General features: G+C 41.1%; 1 protein-coding gene and 1 long non-coding RNA gene across 2 annotated transcripts; one reads left to right on the top strand and one right to left on the bottom strand.

Annotated features, from left to right (window-relative positions):
* Positions 1–2,130: 2,130 nt before the first annotated feature.
* LOC145441015 (uncharacterized) lies at positions 2,131–19,167 on the bottom strand. Its single transcript, XM_080318806.1, has 8 exons — positions 18,985–19,167; positions 13,542–13,737; positions 12,771–12,929; positions 11,830–11,988; positions 7,868–8,553; positions 5,373–5,506; positions 4,181–4,732; positions 2,131–3,056 (listed from the first exon to the last, which is right to left on the bottom strand). Exons 1-8 carry the CDS (start codon positions 19,101–19,103, stop codon positions 2,203–2,205), a joined length of 2,859 nt encoding a protein of 952 aa, XP_080174932.1. The 5' UTR covers positions 19,104–19,167; the 3' UTR covers positions 2,131–2,202.
* LOC145441028 (uncharacterized) lies at positions 6,425–6,908 on the top strand. The gene is made up of 2 exons (XR_013915698.1): positions 6,425–6,620; positions 6,786–6,908. It is a non-coding gene; the product is annotated as an uncharacterized LOC145441028 (long non-coding RNA).
* Positions 19,168–23,460: the final 4,293 nt, after the last annotated feature.

Raw genomic sequence — 23,460 nt, 5'->3', positions numbered from 1 at the left:
CCAGACGAGAAACATCAATGTCAGTCGGTATTTTAGGGCATGTTCTGAAACACGTTGCCGCGTAGACTACGACCCAGCCTCCGACGAATCCACCGATATAACTAATTATCTGGTTGAATTTTATCAGAGTGGACGTATATGCAGAGTAAATGCAGGCTGGGCAAACGTGGGGAGGGGACTAGCAAAAATGTCAACTTGACAAAGCTGACTACTGTAATTATTGCTGCAAGGCCCAGGCTTGGCTGGAAAGAAAAAGGGCCGATTGGTTTGCTCAGAAATGGCCCCGATCACCAGACTTCTTCACATATCACTCAGAGCTCAATGTGATAATGGCCTCCGTAACGCAAAAGTTACCGCAATTGTATAATTGCTGTCTCACGCATTGAAACAGAGAGTTCGGTTCTCTGCTGAAAGGGTTTGAAGGTTGAATATACAGACTTGGTATCGAATGCAAGATACATAGTCTTACAACAAGCAGCAGCTGCAATCTTACGCTCGCTGTCCATTAATGCTTTAGAATGCATAAAAACGTACTACATGGCCGTATACGACTTGTAAATAGGCTACATTAGCCTAAATTTAACATTAGCCCACAAATACATGTAAATATTTTTCTGCGGCCCGCAGCGTCTACTGCTGTTAAAATGCGGCCCGTTATACAAGGGAAGTTGAGAACCCCTGCTCTATAGTATAATGTATATGAGGTTTCATGTGGTGGATTTTCGCATTTGCGACGTAGCGAAACTTTTGAGCTTCGCCGATGGCTTGCAGATTAGCTTAAGGCAGGGGTCGGGAGCCTTTTTTGTCCGTAGAGCCATATTGGTCCTATTTTTCAATTTTAACTCCCAAAGAGCCATACATGTCAATCAACTGTTACGTCACAATTGAAAATTCATGACGTCATGGCAGCACTAATTCGAACTCACTACATGGGATTCGTGTGCGCCACATTTTCTCTGTAAAAACTGGTATTTATTGTTCGAAAATACAGCTTGAAGCGAGAGGCAAGGCACAGGCTGACCAAGCCTCCCCATTGATAACGCAATTCATCGTAAATTGCTTAGAGTAAATTATAACTGGTATTAATCGAATATAACTGTCACACTGATTCCGAAAATCTAAATTCTGATCGACTTCTCAATTTTCAAAGTATTTGGCGGTGACATAACGTTGCGCTATACGCATACATTCTATCGCCGGTACTACCTAGCCACTTACCAATGAAGAACGTGGATAGCTATGGCGTTACTTGTAATTCGAATTTGTAATTGTGAATGTCATGTGCACGGCAGTTCATTTCGCACCGTAGCTCAGGAAGACAATGTGTATTTGAAAACTACGTTGTGATATGGGAATCGCCATGTCTGCTATGCTCTTTGATTAATCAACGTATCGCACAATCCAAGATTTCGAGTAGGGTATACAGAATTCGCGAGAGATATTGGTAGCCGGCGCGACCGTAACTTAAATTTGAGGATTTCGAAAATATAGGGAGTCCGAGCCCCTAAACCCGAAGACGGCATTGTCTTTACCTCTCAAAGGCATGTTTATACTACCACGGGAATAATTATGCTGGCCGTGATAAAAATTTAGTAAAAAGTCGCTGCAATATTGATTAATTCAGTACAAAAATTAAATATTTGGCAAAGAGCCATATCTTACACCCAAAAGATCCATATGGCTCGCGAGTCATAGGCTCGCGACCACTGGCGTAAGGCTTCGCCAGGTTACTAAAGGTTCGTTGCTCTATATAGATAATAGACCAAAATGCTCATCTGATCTCATGAATACTTCCATAAGAATACTCACTAAAGTTCGACTGTGACGAAACTAAATAAAGCATACTTTACAAGATATGTCATTTATATTGTACGATAGTCTTCACTCAAAAACGTAACTGAATGAACAATGAACATAAGTACAGAGTATTCAAGGTCTAGTTTTTCTAGTAGTCTATAGTATAGTTCAAGTAAGCAACAAGTAGAATTACTTCGTTACCTAGCACCTCCGATTATTCCGAGCCACACACTAGCACCGGCACGTGATACTTCCCTGTTGAGTACTCTAAAATTCAGACATGAATTTATGGCCTTCGCGTTATGGCAGTGACGAAATATAACTTCGCGATAGTGTGATACCAACACATTGTAATGCAGGCTCAATGCTCATTGGTCATGATGAAATGTCGGGCTGTGTATGGCGCTATGCAGATCCGTCGACAGCCGCTGCCGTCACATTAACGCTGATCACGTCACGGAATTCGTGACCGCCGTCCTCACTATCAATGCTTGTGGTCTCTTCTTCCCGCGATTTCAAGATGAATGCCGTAGGTGGCGGCGACTCTTGCGGTTCTTCCTGAGAGGGAATAAGCACTGACGCAGCTAATGACGCGCTATCGGGAACCGATACCTTAATAGTTGCGGGTTCCTCGTCGGATTTACTTTTTTGTCTGTACGAATTACCTTCTACCTTCGCTCTTTCGTCAGTTTGCGAGCTTGAGTCCGGCTGAATGTTTTCATTCTCCGCTATGGGAGGCTTGTTGTTCGAATGCTGGGAAGTAACTTCCTTGCAAGAGTGGGTTTTGTCTGAGCTCTGATCCCGCGGCGACACTCTCGCCCTACCTCTTGTTTTAGCACGACTGATGGACTTGTAAATGGTAGTGAGGTGATTTTGTAGAACCCCGTCCGTTCCAGTTGCCGCGAAGTCATCTTGAGATATGTAATACGCAGGCTTGTTCAACGAGCGATTTGGATTAACAGCGGGAGATGAAGTGATTGCCACTGGCGTTATGTTTAGACTTTCTATTGAATTCTTAATTTCTCTGCTTTCCGATTCTTTGAGTTTGGTGACGGGCTCTCTGGCCCCGAGCACAAGGCCTTTCACCTGATTGCCGGCAATGACTTTTTGAGACGACCGCCCGGACACAACGCTCATCTCAGCTGGAAGCTTCACATCGTGAATTGACAGCGAAGACGTGACGTTGACTCTCTCCGTGGAAGAAGACTTTGCAGGCTGGTCGAGCGATATCGCCAGGTAGTCAGGATCGTGCGATGGATCTGAATATCGAATCCGTTTTAGGATTTGCCATACTTTTAATAATGGATGTTAAACTTTAAATAGGTATAGGTCTATATCTCTGAGTACAAATGCGTTGTAAGCACGGTTTTGGAGCCGGAGATCTACGAGAAATTCAAGTGGAGCTGGAGAAGGAGTTGGAGTCAACTGTTGACAAATAGCTCAGGCCCCAATTTATTTCATAAGATGCGATGCTTCTATTATTGACAGAATTTACACAATTTAACACCAGCTCTTCACAAAATTAAGAATTGTTGCCTCTTTGGCGCAGAAATGAATGTTTCGTGTTCACTGTTCAATGTTCATTGATTGTGTTGTTGTGTCGGAGAATATTTTGAAACGATAGATATTCCAAGTTTTTGATGTAATAGAGCCGGAGCTGGAGCAGTGGTATCAATGACCGCTGGAGCTAGCACTAATTTATGAAAAATGAGAGGTCCGGAGCTGGAGCTGAAGCAATTTAACATTTACGCCTGCTCCAAAGCACTGGTTGTAACAGTACTCCACCAACATTTCTCAGAGTTTACGTAATCAATCAAAATTTTATTTCGACTTCTATGCAAAAGTCTTCGGCTTCATTTCAATGTGAATATACTATTCAATTGTATTATTGAAGTTCTGTATCTCCAAGAAGCTGTTCAAAAATCCTACAATGCAAAAGGTCTGTTAACAATACCGTAATCAAGAGAATACGGTATTTGTTATCGTAAGAACTCATTTGGATAGTTGATTCAAAACTGATATTGCATCCTTATCAAATAATTTTCGATTACATTATTGGAATTGAGTTTTGGTATGTGAACGAGACTGCGTGCTGGGCGATATCAAACGAAAACATACCAAAGCTTCAATTATACTTAGATATTTGTTTGCTTGTCAACTATTGATAAGTAGCAACAGTTTTATCGTTGCAGGATTTTCCAATATATCTACAAACATTAAAATTTTACAAAATAATTGGACGTGAAGTTAAATTAGTGGCATGCAATTTGTCACATTACATGGAGTATCGGGATCATAACGAAATTGTTTTGGATTATAATTGAGATTTACATAGAAAGGGAAGTTTTATTTTCGAATAAAAGAACATCAACATAAGCTTTACCATCTACTTTTCCACGCTCAAACGATGATGCAATATCGACTCGAATTCCATCAGGATTTCTAGTTGCATCATTGCCAGCCAGCGTTGTATCATATGACGGGTAAGAAAATGCAAGACGCTCCTTAATTTCTCTGGAATTCGGAAGAGGTTTTCCCGAATATCCATTATACAAATCGCCATCCTGATGATCCATTCCTTGTGTGCCTCCTTGTGAGGGAGGAGGAATATGAATCCAGTTATAAAATCGCCTTTCTGGAATATTGGGCCTGTGGGCACCTTGGTATCTATCCAGGGTATTTCCTTGCATTCGCGTGATGTCATCATACGTAAGAAACTCATCCTGTGCGACATCATATCCAGAAGCGAAATGCTCAAACTGTGATTCTGGTATGTCCTCGCCAATTGACACCCGACTGAGACGAGTCTGGCTGGCTTTGTAAGTTGGAGTGTCACGTAGTGTAAAACTGGATGTCAAAGCTGTCCGGGTACCTCTTGCTGCTGACATTCGTGGTTGAAAAGTCGTTGCTTTACGGTATTTCATCAGGTCGGTATCTGCCAATTGACACGAGCGAGATGTGTAAACTCAAATATAGGATTCCGTAGCAATTCATATTGGCCTCTACAGCTCAACATCTTTATCATGGCCAATGGCTATTGTTCATAGCCGTTACACTTACATTTCTATAATTTCTGAATCAACTTGTTTATGCTTTCGTAGTGTAAAATACCAGGTTAGATTTCACACCTGGTTCGGATCAGACGTAGATATACGACTAATTTGATGCTGAGCTTGGATAAGGAGTTGAACATGGAATTTCAAAAACTTTTTCATGCAACTTTTCATCAACAAATTCCATTATGAGATTTGACCTTGCAATCGGACACGATTTAACATAAATTCGGGATTAGGAATTGTACTTCAATTCAAATCTCATATTCGAACGGGATGTGGATTCGAGTATAGTAGATACGCTCATATCGGCAATAAGAACATCGACTACTATATCACCCTCTAAGCTACGACGCACGTAACAAATTGCATTTGGCGTTAAGCTTGCACTTGACAATCTGCTTTTTCAATCGTCATATGATCTCGTGACTAACTATATTGAAGCATAGTGACTTGTTTCAATTGTATAGTTTTCAGAATGCCGACCAAATAGGTGCTTCGACTGCCTTCAAAAATACAAACCTGTTTTCCGACCAGTTTTATATGGGCCATCGTTCATTTGCCGAGGAATATTTTCTTTCACAGCCGAGTGGTTTGGATGTTCTGGATATATATCAACTCTGGCAAGTCGGTGTTTCGCACCAGTACCTCTATCTCTGAAGTACAACAATAAATTACACATGTAAGCGGCTGCTGAATTGCTATACGTCGTCTATATAGTTTATACTTTACTGCAGTGCTTTTCAACCTGTGTGACGGTTCGCACTTGTGCGAATGAAAAAATTGCAATGCGAATGACGAGGTAGGTGCGAATTGAAAATCCGAATGAGTGCGAATGAAAATCGTGACTAATTGTTAGTATTTCTGACATGGAATAATTCAAATAAACTAATAGGAAATTCAAGTGCAGTGTAACTGTTGTAGTTGAGACACAATTGTAAAAACTTGTTTAACTTACGACGCACCCACCACTAGCAGCTCTCACAAGCCGTAGTGAATTAACATTTTCGGTTCGCACTGTAATTATTACGTAACCAAAAGCCTGGTTTCGAAGCTTATGTAGCGGCAGACATACAGTATATCAGCCCGTTTCAGCCTGCGCTAAACAATCATCATATTTTCGTTATAACTGCTCGATTAGCGCGAGGTACGAGAATAGAAGTAAATACCATCATTGCAGACTCACATTTGCAAGTTACTGTAACGCAAATTTTTACCCCTTCAAGGTTTATTAAAGTAAAGGGCATAATTTTGGGTCGACACGGTGCCAAAGCTACCTGTTAATATGTAAGTAATATTTGTTGAATTTATTGGGTACTGTACTACTGTAACCAATAAGCGAGACACGCAGAAAATATGGCTTTATCATGCGAATTCATGATAACATTTGTCCGACTGGTTATTCTGGAAGACATGGTCGAAGACCGTTGAGATGAACTAATGTAAGGGTGATCAACGAGCGAGTTCAGGCTTATGAGACTCATTCATTTCGAGGCCAATCCCTTCTGCGTCGGGGCACATGAGGACATAAAGTTTTGGCAAACAAAGCGCTGATAAAATGCAGTGCTAAAAACATAAGCGCCGACGATAACTTGGCCAAAAATGACCTATGCTAGATGGCCAAACCTTTCGACATGGATATGCTCCGTTGTCGGCACGAAATAGTCCCGTTCTCGCAATCTGAGTAGACAGTAGTTACAGTAGTACAACTGCGACACGCAGAGGAATTTAATTCACCCTAGTTTGAAATCGCGTACGCCAGATATGTTTGTAGAGCGGTGTTTGGTATAGAATTGTGGTGCGCGCGTTCTGTATGTCATACATGTCCGTAAGATCGTAGCATACTACTGGAATATTAAAAAAGAATTCCTTTTCATGGGTGAGGCTCGGGTCGCGAGATGCCACAAAAACTCAGATTTTTGTGCTAGTCTCAAGAGCTGCTTTATCGTTATTAAAATGTTATGAATTCTCAAGTTCGATTGAGCTAAAGAGCAGAACACACGGTATCGTGATATTATTTGCTCTTCTCATTTACCCGCGAGACAGAAAACGGGAAATCGATAAAAAAAAGATCACCAGTTGGAGCAACGTGTCATAAGGTAAGCTCTAGTGTGCCCACTCTCCTTGATCGTTTTGGACCGTGTTTTCCAAGACATAAGGCAAAAGCCTCAACACAAACATGTGAGTTTTTCACCCTTTCGACAAACTGGAGCCTCCGGGACCTTTGTGTCAGCTCTCAAAAACGATTTCTGTCAGCAAGCATTATTCACTCGCGAAAATTACGCTGTATTTCGGATAGGAGTGCAGAACAGATTTTAAGACCTGGCCATCCAAGCACTAGTAGACGTTCTTGTACAAAACCCAACAACCTGTTTGACCGAGAAGGGTTTTAGTGAAATAGTTGAAATCAAAACGAGCGAAAGAAATTGCCTTTTCAATGAGATAGTTGATAGCTTAAGCTACATAGTATCTAATTTGTTGCACATCTGAACAAAATATTGTTAAGTACCTGCATCTTTTTGTATAACAATTTTTGGTTAGTTTGTGCGAATGAAATTTATTTTACACAAAAAGTGCGAATGGAGCTCAAAGAGGTTGAAAAGCACTGCCATACTGAGTGGAGCATACTCAGTCAGCAGCTTTTAGGTGTTTTTCGAAATCAATGTTAAATTGATACTGCTTAATGTCTACTTAAGCAGATCAGGGAACGAAATACTGAAATACCATTAACATAATATTTCCGTCAAGTGAGCTAGCCTATACTATATACAGCAGTGATCGGATTCAGCCGATTTGCACCGGGACCGTGTCACGAAATTTCATGGGATCAGCGCAAAGGTCATCATCAGCTTACTATCAATTATTTTTCTGCCGCAGAACCGCCTATTAAATAGAAGTTTTGTGACGGAAACGGCTGACACAACTTCAAATCCGACAACTGCCTACGAGTTGTCGCTGCACGGTATGATGTGGTGACTTGGCGGTTAAATGCGGGGTAGATTTGAAATCACACTTACCGTACGACGTGATAGTGTCTCATTCCACTGTTTTCAAGATCTATTTTGTGAAGAGATAGCTTAGAGATTTTTTTGATATACTGGTCATAATCAATGATCTTCTTTTTCAATAAGGTGCTGTACTCTGCAATCATGTCCATCTTATTCATGGGGCCGATTAATCGTGACTTTCCAGTCGCATTCTTGCTATGTCTGTTGACTGTTGGAGAATTTTGATGATGATCCATTTTACCCCTGTAGAACTGAGCAGGTCTCTTGGGGGGTGGAGGAATGTTCTTTGGAGGATGGTTGGTGTGCTGATGGCTTTTTACATCCTGATCATGCACCAAATTTTCATTCATAGGTTCACTGAGGTCCGGTTCTTGTAGTCCGTCTGTAGTTTGGATGTTCAGAGATATTGATGGCAAGCTGATTATGTCAATCTTTGCTACATTGTCGTCGACGTTCTTTGTGATGGTTGGTGCTAGGGAATATTGGATTTGATTTCTTGCATCTCGCTGATGGGGTTTTCGTGGCTTATCAGTGTTCGCTCTTTCGGATTTTGAATTAAATAGGGAAGTTGCCATTTTTGGAAAAAGTGGGTATCCGTGTTTCGTGCTGTTTCGTGATATTTTTTGAGACGGCGTTGAACCGGTCGCTTGAACTTGGTCAACTGGAGTATTAAAGTGCCTTTGCGTAGGTGGGAGCTGAAAATAGGAAAGGAATGGTTTTAACATAATGATTAAATTAAAGTGTATCTTGTTCGGTATTTAGGCTATACTACGCCCTTGCACAGTGAGGGGCGTACATTTAGCTATAGACGAGAGCCGCTTGTTCTCTATGACAATCCAATCATGTGATTTGTTTATATTTTTAATATACCAGGGCTACTCAACTGTCAGCAGACATTTGCACTTTTTCAGTATTTAATATGGACTTATCTGTGTCAGCATTAACTTAGTTTTTTAACAAAACCAAATCCATAATCGTAGATTTGAATAAACGAAGTCCAGCGAATCAGCGCTTTCAAACATGAACTTCATGAATGCGCATCTATATAACCTGTAAAAATCTCCGCCACTACCTTCGAATCGCTCTCTCCACTTTAGAAACAAGATCTAAAGAACCCGCAAGAAATAAAAGAAATGTCAATTCTCTCACTAGCTATTAGGGATGGTGTAAACGTGAGGTTCACGTTCGCGTTCGGCGTGTGAAACTCCGATATTTGGAGGCTTACGTCCACAAAAGAGCCTTGGTATAGATTCTGCAGTGTGAACCTTTTTCAGACAACGTCATTATAACATCTTTGGTTGAAATTCATAGCATTTCATCGGACTGTCGGGCGTTGGCATCATGAAAATAAATTGAGAACTAAACGAGCATGCATCTTGTCCATTTCAAAAATTTTATTTGCTTTGTCAGAGAAGCTAGCTCGAAATATTAAGCTTTCCGTTTGTGAATATTTAGTGACTCTGCAATCACACAAAAGCAAGAACAAAATACGCTACATGTTGAGGGTTGGCGTATAGTGGTATGAACAACAGCTGCATCGACAATAGGATGCGGTTTCGAGTCCGACCAAGGTCGACTACAGAATCGCATTCAAAGTGTTGGGGGATTATATCGGCGACTACTAGCCATCACACTGCAAACGATTTCTTCTAAATGAATACTAGTCCGCCTTCAGGATTACCGGTTCACGACCTAACGTCGATCTCGCCTTCCGCCGCATGCCACCTTTCATAAGAGTTGAGTAAAGCCCACAATTTTCGTCGCGCTTCGCGCACAGTGGATATGGAGTGAACGCAGTATGATTTCACGAAAATATCGGTGAATATAATTTCGGCAGCGGGTTGCGTGGTTCCGTTCACACCTTTGAAACTTTTCTAGACTAAAGACATGAAATGCATTTTCCGCATTTAGAAGTAGTATTTATATTTCTCTTTCGATTCCCAGTATCATACTTTGAGTGCTAATTTAGTTTCACTTCTTTTATCTGGAGAACACACATGTTGAACTATAGAAGAAAGTGGTATAAAGTAATGACTCTAATTTCCGGAATTAAAGCTACACAATATGGCATTTTTACGATCCGCCATATTTTTTTATCAAGGTTTACTGATCGTCCAAAGTGTTTACACAAGTGTTTCTCAATCTACTTTTAGACACGCCCCCTTTATGATAGTGAAAAAGTTCGCGCCCCCTCATCGTAATATCACAAAATCCAACCGGGATGCTAGCAACCCCAACAGATTGTTTGATGGCATGGAAGGTTATGACTGTTGATATAGAGAAACACGCGTGAATCGGAAGTAAATCGCGCAGAGCGCGAAAAAAAATTCATTTGACCGCTTCTTCGCGCCCCCTTCGGATGCTTTCACGCCCCCCAGGTTGAGAACCCCTGGTTTACACCGTATCGTTTACCACTTCTCCGTATTTCTCTTCGACTAAACTACGAGCCTTATAATATGGGGAACGTCGCCATACCATGATATTTTCTAAAACGGGCAGTTCGAGTAAGCAGAGGATTGGTATCGCATTTCCATATCAATAATGGGATTTTCATCCCATCATGTCGACGAATGCTTAGGCGGTAGAAAATTGGTTACCAGCTGGTATGCATCAATATGAATCAAGCTCTGCACCTTCCGCATAGTTCAATTTGCAGCATTTGACAATCCATGAGAACGAATTACGATCGTTTTCACAACTACTTACTTACCTGAGTAGATTTAAAGTCAGTTAATTCTACTTCAACTTCAAGTAATTTAGGTTGCTTATGGAAGAAGTACTTCTACTCGTACTTGAGTAGATTTTTTTCGTCGCTACTTCTACTTCTACTTGAGTAGCTTTCTTGACTACTTTGACCATCTCTGTATTGTGGTGATATCCGTAGCAAGTATAGAAACCGGTATTTGACTTTCCTCAATATCGCTGCTGCGATTGTCTGACGCCTTAAGAGTTCATTGTGCGGTCTAGCCTAGCCCTTTAAGGCGTAAGCTAATATTCTCTTTTCAAGTCATCAGCGAAATGTTCGTACATGAGTAAGCTTGTTCTGACTTCTGATGCTGTGATACGACTAATCGAAATTTCACAGCTTCATGGTGAATATGGTGGAGAATCGAAACAACAATTCTCGTTGATGTCTTATGGTGTAAAGGGGAGCATAATTTCAGTACTCGAACAAATCTCCTCTCAATGCTCGACTCGAATCGTTACAAGTAGTCCTACCAGTGATATGTTATCGTTATAGCTTACAATTTCGAAGTGACGATCTGCACCTGCTGGTACCGGTACCCAAACATTGATACATCATCCACAAGTCTTGGTGAATGGGTATTGAGTTGTATTCAATGGCTTCTCGCAGCAATTACAAGATGTACAATGGACAGGAAGTACATAAGCTGAGCTTAATTTCTTAAACATGCTGCTTTATCAACTACCTAACGGAAACGAGAACAATGGCCATTTGTATTCATCTTAGTTTCAAGTGGTATTGATGGATTGTAATAGTCTAACTTTCCATGATATTTGTGTGCTGATATACGTCAGCTTTGCTTCATTACAAGGCCTAGTTGCCTGGTTGCTTGCTGACTGGGACCGTATTCTGTCTTACACAAATGAAGTCTTCGGGCTATTTATGGGTTGAACTGGCAAGTTGGAAAACGTAGCCCTTGATGCCCCACTTTGCCGGTGTAAAGTTTTGCACCCTTTCCTGTCCCACCCAATTTAACCTGAATTTAGTGTAAGTTACGGCAATGTATATGATTGTTCGAGATGTAAGGCGGAAGCGGGTGTTTCGGTAGTCTAATCGGAAAATTGACGTTTTCTTCAGCCAATCCAATTGATTTGGCTGTATAAATAATATGGTTTTCTATTCCACTTCAACTGTTGGAGCCTGTGAAAAGCGTCCTTCTTTCCCAATCTCAAAATTCGGTAACCCTACACCTATAAGGAAATAATTTCATCGAATAACTTCTTACAGATATAAGTTGCAATTCCTGCGAAAATCTTTGTGAGCTTGTTGAATTCGCTGCGACTCTGGAAAACAGTTGATTCTTTGCCTTACTCGTCGGACTTGCTTTCTCGTCACCGGGACGAAACTTGGTCAAAGGCTCATAAAACATTCTGGATTCACGTATCTAAAATAGAAACGTTTTGTTTAGTATTGATTACCAACAACCAAGCACAGAATTCGTGTGCGGGCCAACCACACGATCGATCTGTTGGTGTGTATGGCGGTAAAGGCTGTTACATCTTCCTGATGATGGGGATGTTTCACGGTTGTTGTGACAGACCTATTGATCGCTATTATAGGCCAAGTTCAACACATGAATTACATAACTGAGGTGCATACTTATGACCGGTCTGTCATTTGGCTGTATATTTTGTGAATACACCAATTGGTGCAGAGCGCTACTGCCGGCGACGCATTGTACTCTCCTCAGTTTCGACGAATACGTTGCTGAATGCTGAATGCTGATACATCTCTTCTAAGCATGTTTTCTCCAAACTTCCATCTTTTCATGGTGATTTGTATATGATACGTTGCAACGTGCGTTAACAATGTTGAATATCTTGTAAAAAGCACATGTGCCCATGATGGTTAGCGATATAATATGTCGAGAAAATTGCTAACTACCATTCAACTAAATACTTAAAATGACCATACTATCACTCCGCAATGATATTGCGTGATCAAGAGGTTGATTAATTCTTATTAGCTCATCTTATTTAGAATACTAGAACATATGACATTATACTATTAGTTCACTTTATATGGAATTCTAGACGTATTATATTGTCGGTAGCAATTATAACAAGGTTGAATCCATGCCATAGTCAGTCATATTAGATACTTCGCATTTAAACCTCAGGCCATGACCAGACCATACGCACCAACACACAGATTGAATTCATGCACCTTTGGGTCACCCATTGCCTCCAACAGGTTCCTGGCTCCTCCGATGTCGACATTGTCAGGCCGTGTCAGTAGACCTTTCCTGAGATCTTCCAATACCAACTTATCAGCATGAGTCAATGGGTCTGTTTGATTTTCCGCGTGTCTAATCATGATCCTTTTCTGGAGAGACGACACGCAGATCAAATTCGGCATATTGTTGAAACTCTATGGCGCTGTGTACACATTTAAACGAAAAAGCTCTATAGCCTAACAAAAACGACCTGCAAAATCAAAATGATGTAAAGGCCATGTTCCATTTAAGGAATATAAGAAACTATAGGCAGCTTAGCCACAAGCCTGCTTAAGCATTGTGGAAATGATACTGTGATTTGCACCATACGAAACTATTTGCTTTCTCCCTCATTGGTCAATATCGCCACTCGCCAACTTCAGTGGTCGCGAAATTGCGTGAATACCATAAGAACAAAGCTCGCACACTGACGTACAATTATATATCTATGTATAATTGTATAATTATATATATTTATGAGTGTAGTCCATCCCACCAGGTCGTATCAAACATGCCGAGGATAGCCTACACGAAGTTTATTCATGCGTATAGCAGCGTATCTGATCAGGTTCCGTGATTCTAATCTTGAAAACGTGAGAGACCTGCTAGAAGTGGTATGTAGTAATTCCCTAAATTTGACCACAGAAAATGGGTTTTTAGGATAGGTTCATCCATATCCATGGATACGAAACTAAAAATCCACGAAACGGGAGAAAGCTTGCCTTTATTTTCTTGTTGATTGAAATCTCCACGCCTGGCAGATTTTCGTAGAGAGGTACCTCCCCAGGGGTTTCATCTACTTGCGCAATATCACTGTCATTGCTAGCTTCGGGCGTCTGCTGTGTCCTCTTCACAGATACTCCGAACGCTCCGATTTTTTTAAGTGCGCGGCTCTCGTTATTCGCAGACCTAGGCTCCCTGTGGAATCAAGCGCCATGGCATATGTCAATCACACAACGATGACCAAGAACCAACTATTGCTATTTTGCTTGGTCGTGATTGTTAGATTGGATGAATTCGCAAGTTACAAGGTCCATCTCTGATATACGATATAACTGCTGTTGTCAATAGGTTTTGATTCGGCGTTTTGAATATTCACCTCATGCATATACGACATGTACCGGTTATCTCCATTCCAAAAATTTCAGGATGTTATAGGAATGACATCTCACGATTTTATGGGTTAATTTCCATAACAAAAGGCATATGTAATGTCTCTAGAGTTAGTTTTCTCTCTGGTCAGTACAATCCGGTTCATACATCCGGCTGTAAGTTCGCTTGTAGGTTGAATCCTTGAGTCGGTATTTAACCTGGGAAAGGTCCGAGACAATGTCATCGGCACCGTGAAGGCATGGGCGCAATCGCCCTCCATCGAACGTATCAGTTGATGTATCAAAAATTACTTAAACATCACCGGCGTTGCATTGGTCACAACAATTCGATTAAAAGGGGCGTTTCTGGTGAAAGGCGTTATTACTACTTGTAGGGAAACGACTATTGCACCTGATAATTACGGACATATTTACTATACTTTTCTCCAGTGGCGGCTCGTCCTATAGGGCAACTGGGGCATTGCCCCACCTAAAATTCTGTTCAATAACAATTTAACCATTTATAGACGCACAGCAATCAATATATACCGAGATCACAGCGAAACCCGCGTTCTTGTGCTTTCGCTTGCAAACGCCCATACATCGCGAAGTCTCTGCGAAAATCGAATTCTCTTCTGTGTTTTCGCTTTGTGAATGCCTAGCCGGGGCTTGCCCCGGTAGCGCTCATAACAAGCTTTCACTATCTATTCTCTCAAAGCCGCGCACAATAAAGAAACGGTGATTTACTCTCTCCTATTCGTAAAATGGCCGAGCAACCGGGGCAAATATGCTTGCTCGCCCCGAAGGTGTGATGTAACAATCGTATCTATATCTGAACTCGGTTACCGTAATATGCGTTGAGTCGACCTTTGCTGGAATAGGTCGATTTTGACGGTGTTTCGCACCATGATATTTCTTGAAACTTGGTATGATATGTCGTGAAGGTAGTATTTAACACTGCTCCAAGTTTCAGGCTTGCTACTTAAAGATAATGGTAGTAATTCCGTTTCCGAAGTTCAGTGTGTGCTGATCTATCATGTACATAGTAAAGCAAACAGATTTTACTCAAAAGCCGGTATTAATCTCCATTGATTTTGACGATGTTCTATACCGAGATCGGTCATGACATTTGGCACGATAAGTGTTAGTATCGACCGCTGTAACAAGTTTTAAGTTTGTCACTGAACTATGTGGGTGGTAATTTCGTTTCCAAAGTCGAGTAAGAGCTGACTCTTCATTTATCGCCAACAAATTTACGCAAAAGCCGTTATTGGTCTCTATTGATTTCAACGATGTTCCATACCTAGATCTGTCATGAGCTTTCGCACGGTATGTCTGGATTTTAGTATCGAACACGGTGCCAAGTCTTAAAGTTGACACTCAATGATTGAGGCAGTTATTTCGTTTTCGAGGTCGAGTATGGTAGAGATGCGCGCTGATCTGATACTTAGCCTACCTACGTCATTGCGGATCTCACGCAATAGCCGGTGTCGGTCTGTGCTAATCTATAGTCTGCGTTCCATAACGAGATCGGTGATGATATTTCCAATGGTATATCTCGATGATCGCATGAAACAGCTGACCAAGATTCTCGGTTTGCATTCAAATATTCACATAATTTTATGTTCGCCAATGTCCATTTCACTGTGAAATTGTGGCCTTCAAACCATTTGCTTACAATCCCCTGTCAAATGCGATAGCTATTTCATTTTCGATGTCGGCTAACAGCTGATCATTCGATCAGCCTATTCCTCGATCTATTTTACTCAAAGTTCGGTGTTCGTCTGTTTGTATTGATTTTGTCAGTGTACCATACCGGAATGGGTTATGAGATTGCGTATGCTACTTCTCGCTCGATAATTTCTTGTAACAGTATACTAAGCTACGGCTTTTATTCATGTATTTATTGATTAGTATATTTTCCAACGGCGATTTCGCAGCAGACTTATAGACTATAAGCCGTATGTGTTGTGTCACAGTCTCCAGTTTCAAGGCCAAAATGTCCTATGATGTTCCGAGACCGAAGTTCCGAGGCTGCTGTCCTTAGTTCTTCAAAGACCATTCAAATTGATGTTCTGGATTCAATATGACAGGCCCAATCTATGAGATAACAATTGCGTATGTGTCCGAACTCGTTGACCTTTCCAGTTAGGCTTACGCAATCTCTCCAGTTCTAGTCATTGGAATGAGTCAGGTCAAGTCAAGTGCGAACATGAATCGTATTGAATCTTTGCTCCGTACGTAGTTTACGCAGTTGTCTTTAGAGCGAAAATGAGAGGTCTAGAAGTTGTCCAGTCTATTGATCCAATCGTACGCCGGGTGCCTACGTTTTGGTTGCCTATTATCACCTGGTCGTAACCAGAGATGGCCACAGTCCGGTTCAGGAGCCGGAGAAGGATTTCAATGTTTTTTTACCTGGCCGGACTGGATCCGGATTTTGAATTTGGGGTGACGGTCGGATTTTAGCCGGATTTTTTTGCTGTGATATGATTAATTAGCATTGTTCTGGCAGGATTTTTTCGGATTCCGAACTGGACATTCACCAGCCGGATTTCTTTGGACTATGAATTTCCAATTGCCAGCCGGATCCGGATAGATTCGGATCCCGAAATTTTGGAATCCGCCCATCTCTGGTCGTAACCACCAGCTCAGTGGTCGTAACACACCAGGATCGTGTACGAAACACTTTCGGACGGGCTTAGAAAAATTAGGGTCTACCGATTTGCGTAATCTATAACTATACCATGAAATCATAACGCATGCTACTAAGGATGACCTGATACTTGATTCGTGGCATAGGGACGATTCTTAGTTCACGTACATTTTGTAAAATAATCCTTTGTTAAAAAATAAATGAATAAAACATTTGTTACCACACTTCAAGTCACGGCTCACCGGCAAACCTCTCGCGGCACCTACGTTAAAATCACTGTTGTCGGGAAATTCATGTGAGCATCATAAAGTTACTTTTTTACGTTGGAAAACGCCATTGTGACGTCATGTTGATAAAAGTCGCTCGCAGCCCTTGCCCCACCACCCGATATTGTCACGAGCCGCCACTGCTTTTCTCTGTACAAGTACATCCAACCATGTCGATTCGAGTTGTGAAGTGTGTGCCACATAGAGGCAAACCGAATCATAACCACTGGCAATTGTTACAGAGAGCGATTGTATTCTGTTTTGTCTACGGTTACTGAATGACCGTGAATCAATTTTCAAAGAAAGGCACGCGCAGCATCGCACCAATACGTGTTCTATGAAATGATATCAAATATCACCATAGCTTTATGTGTCTCAATATCTAAGATTACTATTCTACCAGTCCGGTTCACGATCGGACCGTCTGCACTGTTGGTAGGATTTCATCCTGCTGCAAGAATTTGATAAAGTGAAATATTATATCATTAAACTGTGTCATTACACGATACCTTTGATTCTATGCTCCACTATAAAGTAATAAGTCAGAGTATCATTGAGGACAAATAGATGCGAGTATATATACGAGTTAAGGTTGCTATTTACACATACTACATATGCATATCAATCTTTCATTAATTATGATATAGCAGGCATGCGCGAACACTATCGATCAATATGATAGTGCCCGACAATTATTCTTCAAAGATATTTACAACTCTTCACTAATAACTATATATTGACAACGATTTCAATGTCTTCAAATTATAACGTGCTGTTTAGGATATATCGCATGCTACAAATTCGTAATAGACTACAGATGATGCTATTTCACGAGCTGCTGCTTGCTTTCTTCCCGTCTGTCTCGAAATAATTCTAGGAATGAATGTTGTCGTGAATGACACCCTAGCATAAAATATCGGAAGGCAATGTTTAGTAAACTAACGTTGGGCCATTGTTCGATAATGAAGAAGGATATCAGCCACGAGGACGGTAAGTCGGACGTTTTAAGTCAATGCTTACGTGCTTACTGCTTATCTACGACAGGTGGGGCTGGGCAAATTCGAGTACCTGGGTGATTCGATTCTGAATCATGTTCATGTATTATGCTTCGAGTCGAGTCGAGTATCGAGCATCACTCATTATTACGTCATAACATAATGAAAGATGTCCAAGCTCAAATATATATCTTTTATGCCACCACATAGCATATAATCAGGGCCGTAACAGTACTTCGCCAGTTGCATAAAGTTTCAAAACTACTCAATAATTAATGCTATTTCGCGAAATAATTTTGGGCCCACTTCGTGCTCGCCTCCCCCCCAATTCGGGGGTTTGGGGTGCGGCAGTTACGGGCCTGCATATAACGCCTTGTTATGCATCAAATTAAAGGTACTTCGGTACTTTACCGATTTCGTTGCACTTCGTGACAATGTTGTGGGATGATCAGGACTTCGGAAATGTGTTATGTCACGCAACGTTCGTGGCTTTGTACTATAAGTTTCGTGCGTTGCGATAGGTCAATCAAGGTTTCAAGGCTTCCAGATCGGAAAATAGTATTGAAACTACAATTTTCGCTAATAAATTACCATGCAGTGGTGAGGAGCGTATAATTTCAGTATTCGAAAAAATCGTCTTTTACTACTCGACTCGAGTCATTAAAGTTAATACTCGATTCAGATTCGAGTACTCGAATCATTGTGCCCAGCCCTAACGACAGCTAATAGCGTGTGGAGAAAAATTAAAAGAATCAACAGCTATAATTGTATGTAACTACTATCTATAATCGGAATTAAAAACATTCATGTGGTCTTGCCTTCCATGAGCACTAACGCAATTACTGCCTCTATTGCCAATGGGTATTACGCAACCCGTATTTGCGAATAGAAAAAGTACATTGATATTGCTAGTGCACTAGATGTTTTCGATAATATTCGAATCGGCTTGGTACCGAACGTTAGTATCCACTCCCTCCGAACGAAACCTCATGTCGCAGTCATCAACGATGTAATTCGGAAAACATTGGTGATTTATGACTTGGAATAATAGATAAGCGAGCTCGTAGCCTTCGACTAAATTGTGTAAATGAAAACACAATTGAAAATTGAACATTCTAAAACATATGTTAAGATAAAAGTATACATTGAGACATACTTACTTTCGTGTTCGCACAATCACGGGATGGGTCCGTCCACGACTTGTTCTTTTGTACCTGGGTGACCTCGATATTGACCTTCCATGACTGAATATTGGCATCCCGCTTACCAGAGCTGCCATGGTGTCTATAGATCTATATATAAGAGCACGTATATATTTTATCTGTAGTCAAATGTCAAAATAACCATTCGTTAGTACTCGGCGAACACTGGCTGCAACACAGGCTTCATTGCAACACAACATAGATCAGATTGCAGGAAACGGAATTTGCACCGATAAACACCGCAATGTTCTGTGAAATGCACTGGTATAGAGGCACCAATCCTACTTGAAACTTTTCTTTTTACTTATCGCCAGACACTGATGGAATCACAACTATTTTCACGACGCACAATGGTCATATAAATTGACTGACCAGTGAGAAAGAGGCGCTAATTATCAGGCAGGTACCTTAATGTAAAACATTGATTCCCACTATCGACGAACCATCGGAGGGGATCAACTTGGCCAGCATATCTACTCAAGTGGTCGTAGAAGTAATGCAATATGACTTTTTCGCAGATAAGAAACCGTCCATATTTCCTTCATATAGGGATATTTTCAATCGATATTTATTGACTGAAGTTACGAAATATCCCCTCAGTTTTAATATGGAGTAGCATGGCCTACTAAAAGAGGCCATTGGAGTAGCCAAAGACCCCTTACCAGATCTGATATAGTATTAGAGGTTCATCAAAGGACACTTGAAATATTACAAGGAATAGGCTACTAAATATCATTCAGCAGAGAGCAGGTGATTATCGCGCTCACATTGTTCAATATGTTCATACCACAGCATTGAAAACTTGCCGGAGCAAAATAATATGTACTTATTAAATTTTTAACGATATATTTTAATACCGCAAGTGGATTAACCTCTCGGATAAATTTCACCCGTCTACTTAGTGGCAATATCACCTTCAATGAATTTATATCGTGCGGTTTTAACAGCCTTGAAACATGCCTAACCTTGTCAAGTAACTATATGATTGAATTTCAGGTAACTCCTGGATGAAAAACACATTGTAATTTTCTTCCAAAACATATAAGATATACCCCTCCTTATTCATTCGTGATTCGCTGATCTCATAAAATTGTTGTGCACCAGTGCTACAAAACCAGTGCGAACAGGCGAAATCCGACCAGCGTATATACTGTAAGTCAGGGCTTGTCGAAGTATGGGTTGCGAAGGGTATTAAGTTGGGTCGCGACTCCACCAGACCGAGCATTTAATATCTGCATCCTGCAAGCAAAAGCTTCTTCGCGCATCGCGCAATCTTCAATGAATAATCACGATCGCGAAAGTGCACCGTACCGAGTTAGCCGTCTTTTGTATGTCACGAATTGGTTTATTGTCAATGATAGGTTTTTCTGGAAAGCGTAAAGTTGCGCGGCAAAAACTCTGGCATGGAAAGGGGGAGGGAGAGAGAGCGGAGAAGCACCCCATTTTTCAAGCATAACTCACAGAAATGAATTTAACTGCATTCGCAATTATGAAAGAATTCCTATTACTGGGGAAATAATATGTATAGCATGGCCGTGACCCATTATGGCCCAGTAACACCGTAACAGAATGTTGAGCTGGATTAGTCTAGGGGTGTGCAACGTGCGAAACTATTATGCACAGGCATCTCGGGTTCGACCCTTTGTGCGCTGGTACATATGAAGTTTCAGCTAACATGCGGCTGCTCAATGTGTGATGCCAAAAATATTGAGGCGATAGACCAATTGCTTAAAACGACCGTCGCATACGATATTGATATGTCAAGACGGTGATTTGTCCGCGGTACAAATGCGACCCACAGAGGAAAAAAAATATCGCTCCCCGCTGTGGAAATGCGAATAAATATTACTATAAAAGATTAATTTCATGTGACATCAACATCACTGAACCAATGACTTTGGTGTAATGCATCGTGTTTCATAGAACTGAGTTGCGTACAACTACACCTTCTAATCTCATACCAGCCGCTAAAGACATAGCATACTCATTAGAAATGCGTTCATTTCCATATGTGAGGCGTGTTAGTCTAACGTTCAAGAGTCACTGCAAGGGATAGAGCTCTTTATATCTATTTTACCCTGTACTCCGACCAACTTGTCAGCTGGTTCGATACGGCGTCAAAACACTAGGCTGGCAGCAATTCCAGAATATTTCCGCGGACGGGGCCTCGACAAGGTTCATGCAAGCCGAACAAGAATTGTATTGACATATATGAAGTTTGTTTGTTTCATGGTCAATCCTACTTATCATGGTTGTACGTACAATGCACATATGAGGAATATAGACAATAGCATATAGGTTCTAAGGTTCTAGCCGTTCTCGCAGTCTTTCCACCAATAGGTATCTGATTAAGACTGATGCACGCGTTTCGCGTACAAATCTACAATATGTTAGCAACCACCCATCGTTAAGCGATGCTATGTGTATTGGATTGATGTTTGGATCTCATCCGGTAAGACAGAACATATGCACAGAAAATGAAAATATGAATGTATGGTCGTCATGTCGGAGCGAAAAAATGATGGTCCACTATTAGGCTACACTGAATAACGGACTTTCTACCAATAGAGAGAACCGTACAATTTTAGGATATGTCGGAGTTTCAATAAGTACGCCAGTTCTACCGAACTTTCATGCGTCGGAGGTTTATCTGGGCTCCTCATCGCTAACCTCGCTGCTATTGCAGTGCATGAAAAAGGCCAGAGTGAAGGCGATCCGAGCCGAAATTTGGCAGAACAGGCGATACGGGCGCATATAAAAACGAGGGAGACCGATGGTGAAAGAGTGCGAGACCCGCGAGAAAGTTTTGAGTGGTCCGTGAAGTAATTCTCGAAATTAGTTATAATATCTACAAAAATTAAATTACCCAGGTAATTTATTGTGGAATTGAACGACAAACCTAAAATTTTATTAGCCTGACCGCGAACTTTAGTATGTTGATGACAAAATATCAGTTCCGACACATTGGCGTAGCCATAATTTTCGTAAATCTTCGTATATGGCAATAAGTAGAATATTTCGTGGCAGATTTATTTTACTTGATATTTTTTCTTGCATTTCGCGTGATTTATTGTCACTCGATTTCTTTCTTTTAATATTGGTATCTCCTACACTGAAAATTAAAAATACGCCCAATTTACGGAGATGAGTCTAACTATATTCTCAATTATGAGAGTCGGAGATGAAACCTTTGCACAAAATGATAGACACATATGTCCACTCAAGTCTTCGTTATTGATGTGTCCAAGCGCCGATTAATCATGACCTTTCAAATAATTTCGCGTGTCGCGCGACTAGCATGTATACAGAGTTTTCATGAAACAGTTGTTATCTATTTTGGTGCGTGGTAATATAAGTCACTATAGTGACGTGCGGTCCAATGAGGCAAGTGAGGCAGTGCCACACCTGTCGTCAGGGTGGATAAGTGAAATTGTGAAATCCCTCGATGATTATTGATATTTTCCATTGATGTTCATAAATAACTAAATATGGACATTTTTTACACCCAACATCATCAATTTGCGTAAATATTACTCAAAGATACAGCGCTAATGGAGAGGTGAGGCACAGGTGAGGCACGGGCGGGTCGTGCCTCACTTGCGACAATGCAATTCATCATAAATAACGCGGAATTCATAATAACTGGTATCAATCAAATGCTATCGTCACACTGATTCCAAATATTCAAATATTAACAGTGTCAGAGCACCAGAACCCCCCAAATTCGCCAAGGAAGATGTCAGACAATCTCTGCCATCGCAGAGAAACAATTGCTTGGTGAGGCACAAACGAATCTGCCTCATGCACTATTCGCTAACAATTGGACAATCGCAGCACAGTGAAACGCGCTATCGATTTCGGAATCCAACAGTCTTGTAGGAATTGTATAGTAGCGACGGCCAGTCGTAATGCGGAGCGAATACATTCCATTTCTGATGTAGCTGTTATGTATTGTCCATCCATAGTTACGTTAAATTGAGGTATGTGATAGCTACTAGCATAGACTGCGTTGTCGTTGTTAGTGGCCTTTATGCTGTGTTCGAATGCAATAGCTATAACCTTAAATTGGGGTATGTGAGAGCTGAACGCAAATCTCCTGGAGAGCTTCTGAGATTTTTAACCCAGAACGATATGCTTCAGACGGTTTCAGATGCCACAAAGTTACTCCAACTGGTGCTCACTGTGCCGGCTATTACAGCGTCAGTGGACATACCGTCGAAATAGGACCGATTCAGGGCGACTTTATTCCTCTTTGGCTCTCATCTCAATTGAGGCGAGGAGGCTTTTGAAAGTGAAGGAGAATAAGGAGGACATTTAATACAAAACAGTAGGGATGGTGTGAACGTGAGGTTCACGTTCGCGTTCTGTGTGTGAACCTCGGAAATCTTGAGGTTCGCGTTCACAACAGAACCTTGGTAGGTTCTGCAATGTGAA

The sequence above is a fragment of the Botryllus schlosseri genome, chromosome 6 (genome assembly GCF_051294905.1).
Source record: "Botryllus schlosseri isolate E-star chromosome 6, Bs_hap1, whole genome shotgun sequence".
In the NCBI taxonomy this organism is placed as follows: domain Eukaryota; kingdom Metazoa; phylum Chordata; class Ascidiacea; order Stolidobranchia; family Styelidae; genus Botryllus; species Botryllus schlosseri.
The sequence above is the reverse complement of the archived record's forward strand: the minus strand, read 5'-3'. Positions and strand labels throughout refer to the sequence as shown.

What these genes read in the sequence shown, in the direction of transcription:
- LOC145441015 (XM_080318806.1), bottom strand. Translation starts at nt 19,103, where the DNA reads ATGGCAGCTCTGGTAAGCGGGATGCCAATATTCAGTCATGGAAGGTCA. An exon ending in GTGATTGTGCGAACACGAAA is followed by an intron (nt 13,738 to 18,984) that starts GTAAGTATGTCT and finishes TTGATTCCACAG; the next exon opens with GGAGCCTAGGTCTGCGAATA. An exon ending in AGACACTATCACGTCGTACG is followed by an intron (nt 5,507 to 7,867) that starts GTAAGTGTGATT and finishes GTTGTACTTCAG; the next exon opens with AGATAGAGGTACTGGTGCGA.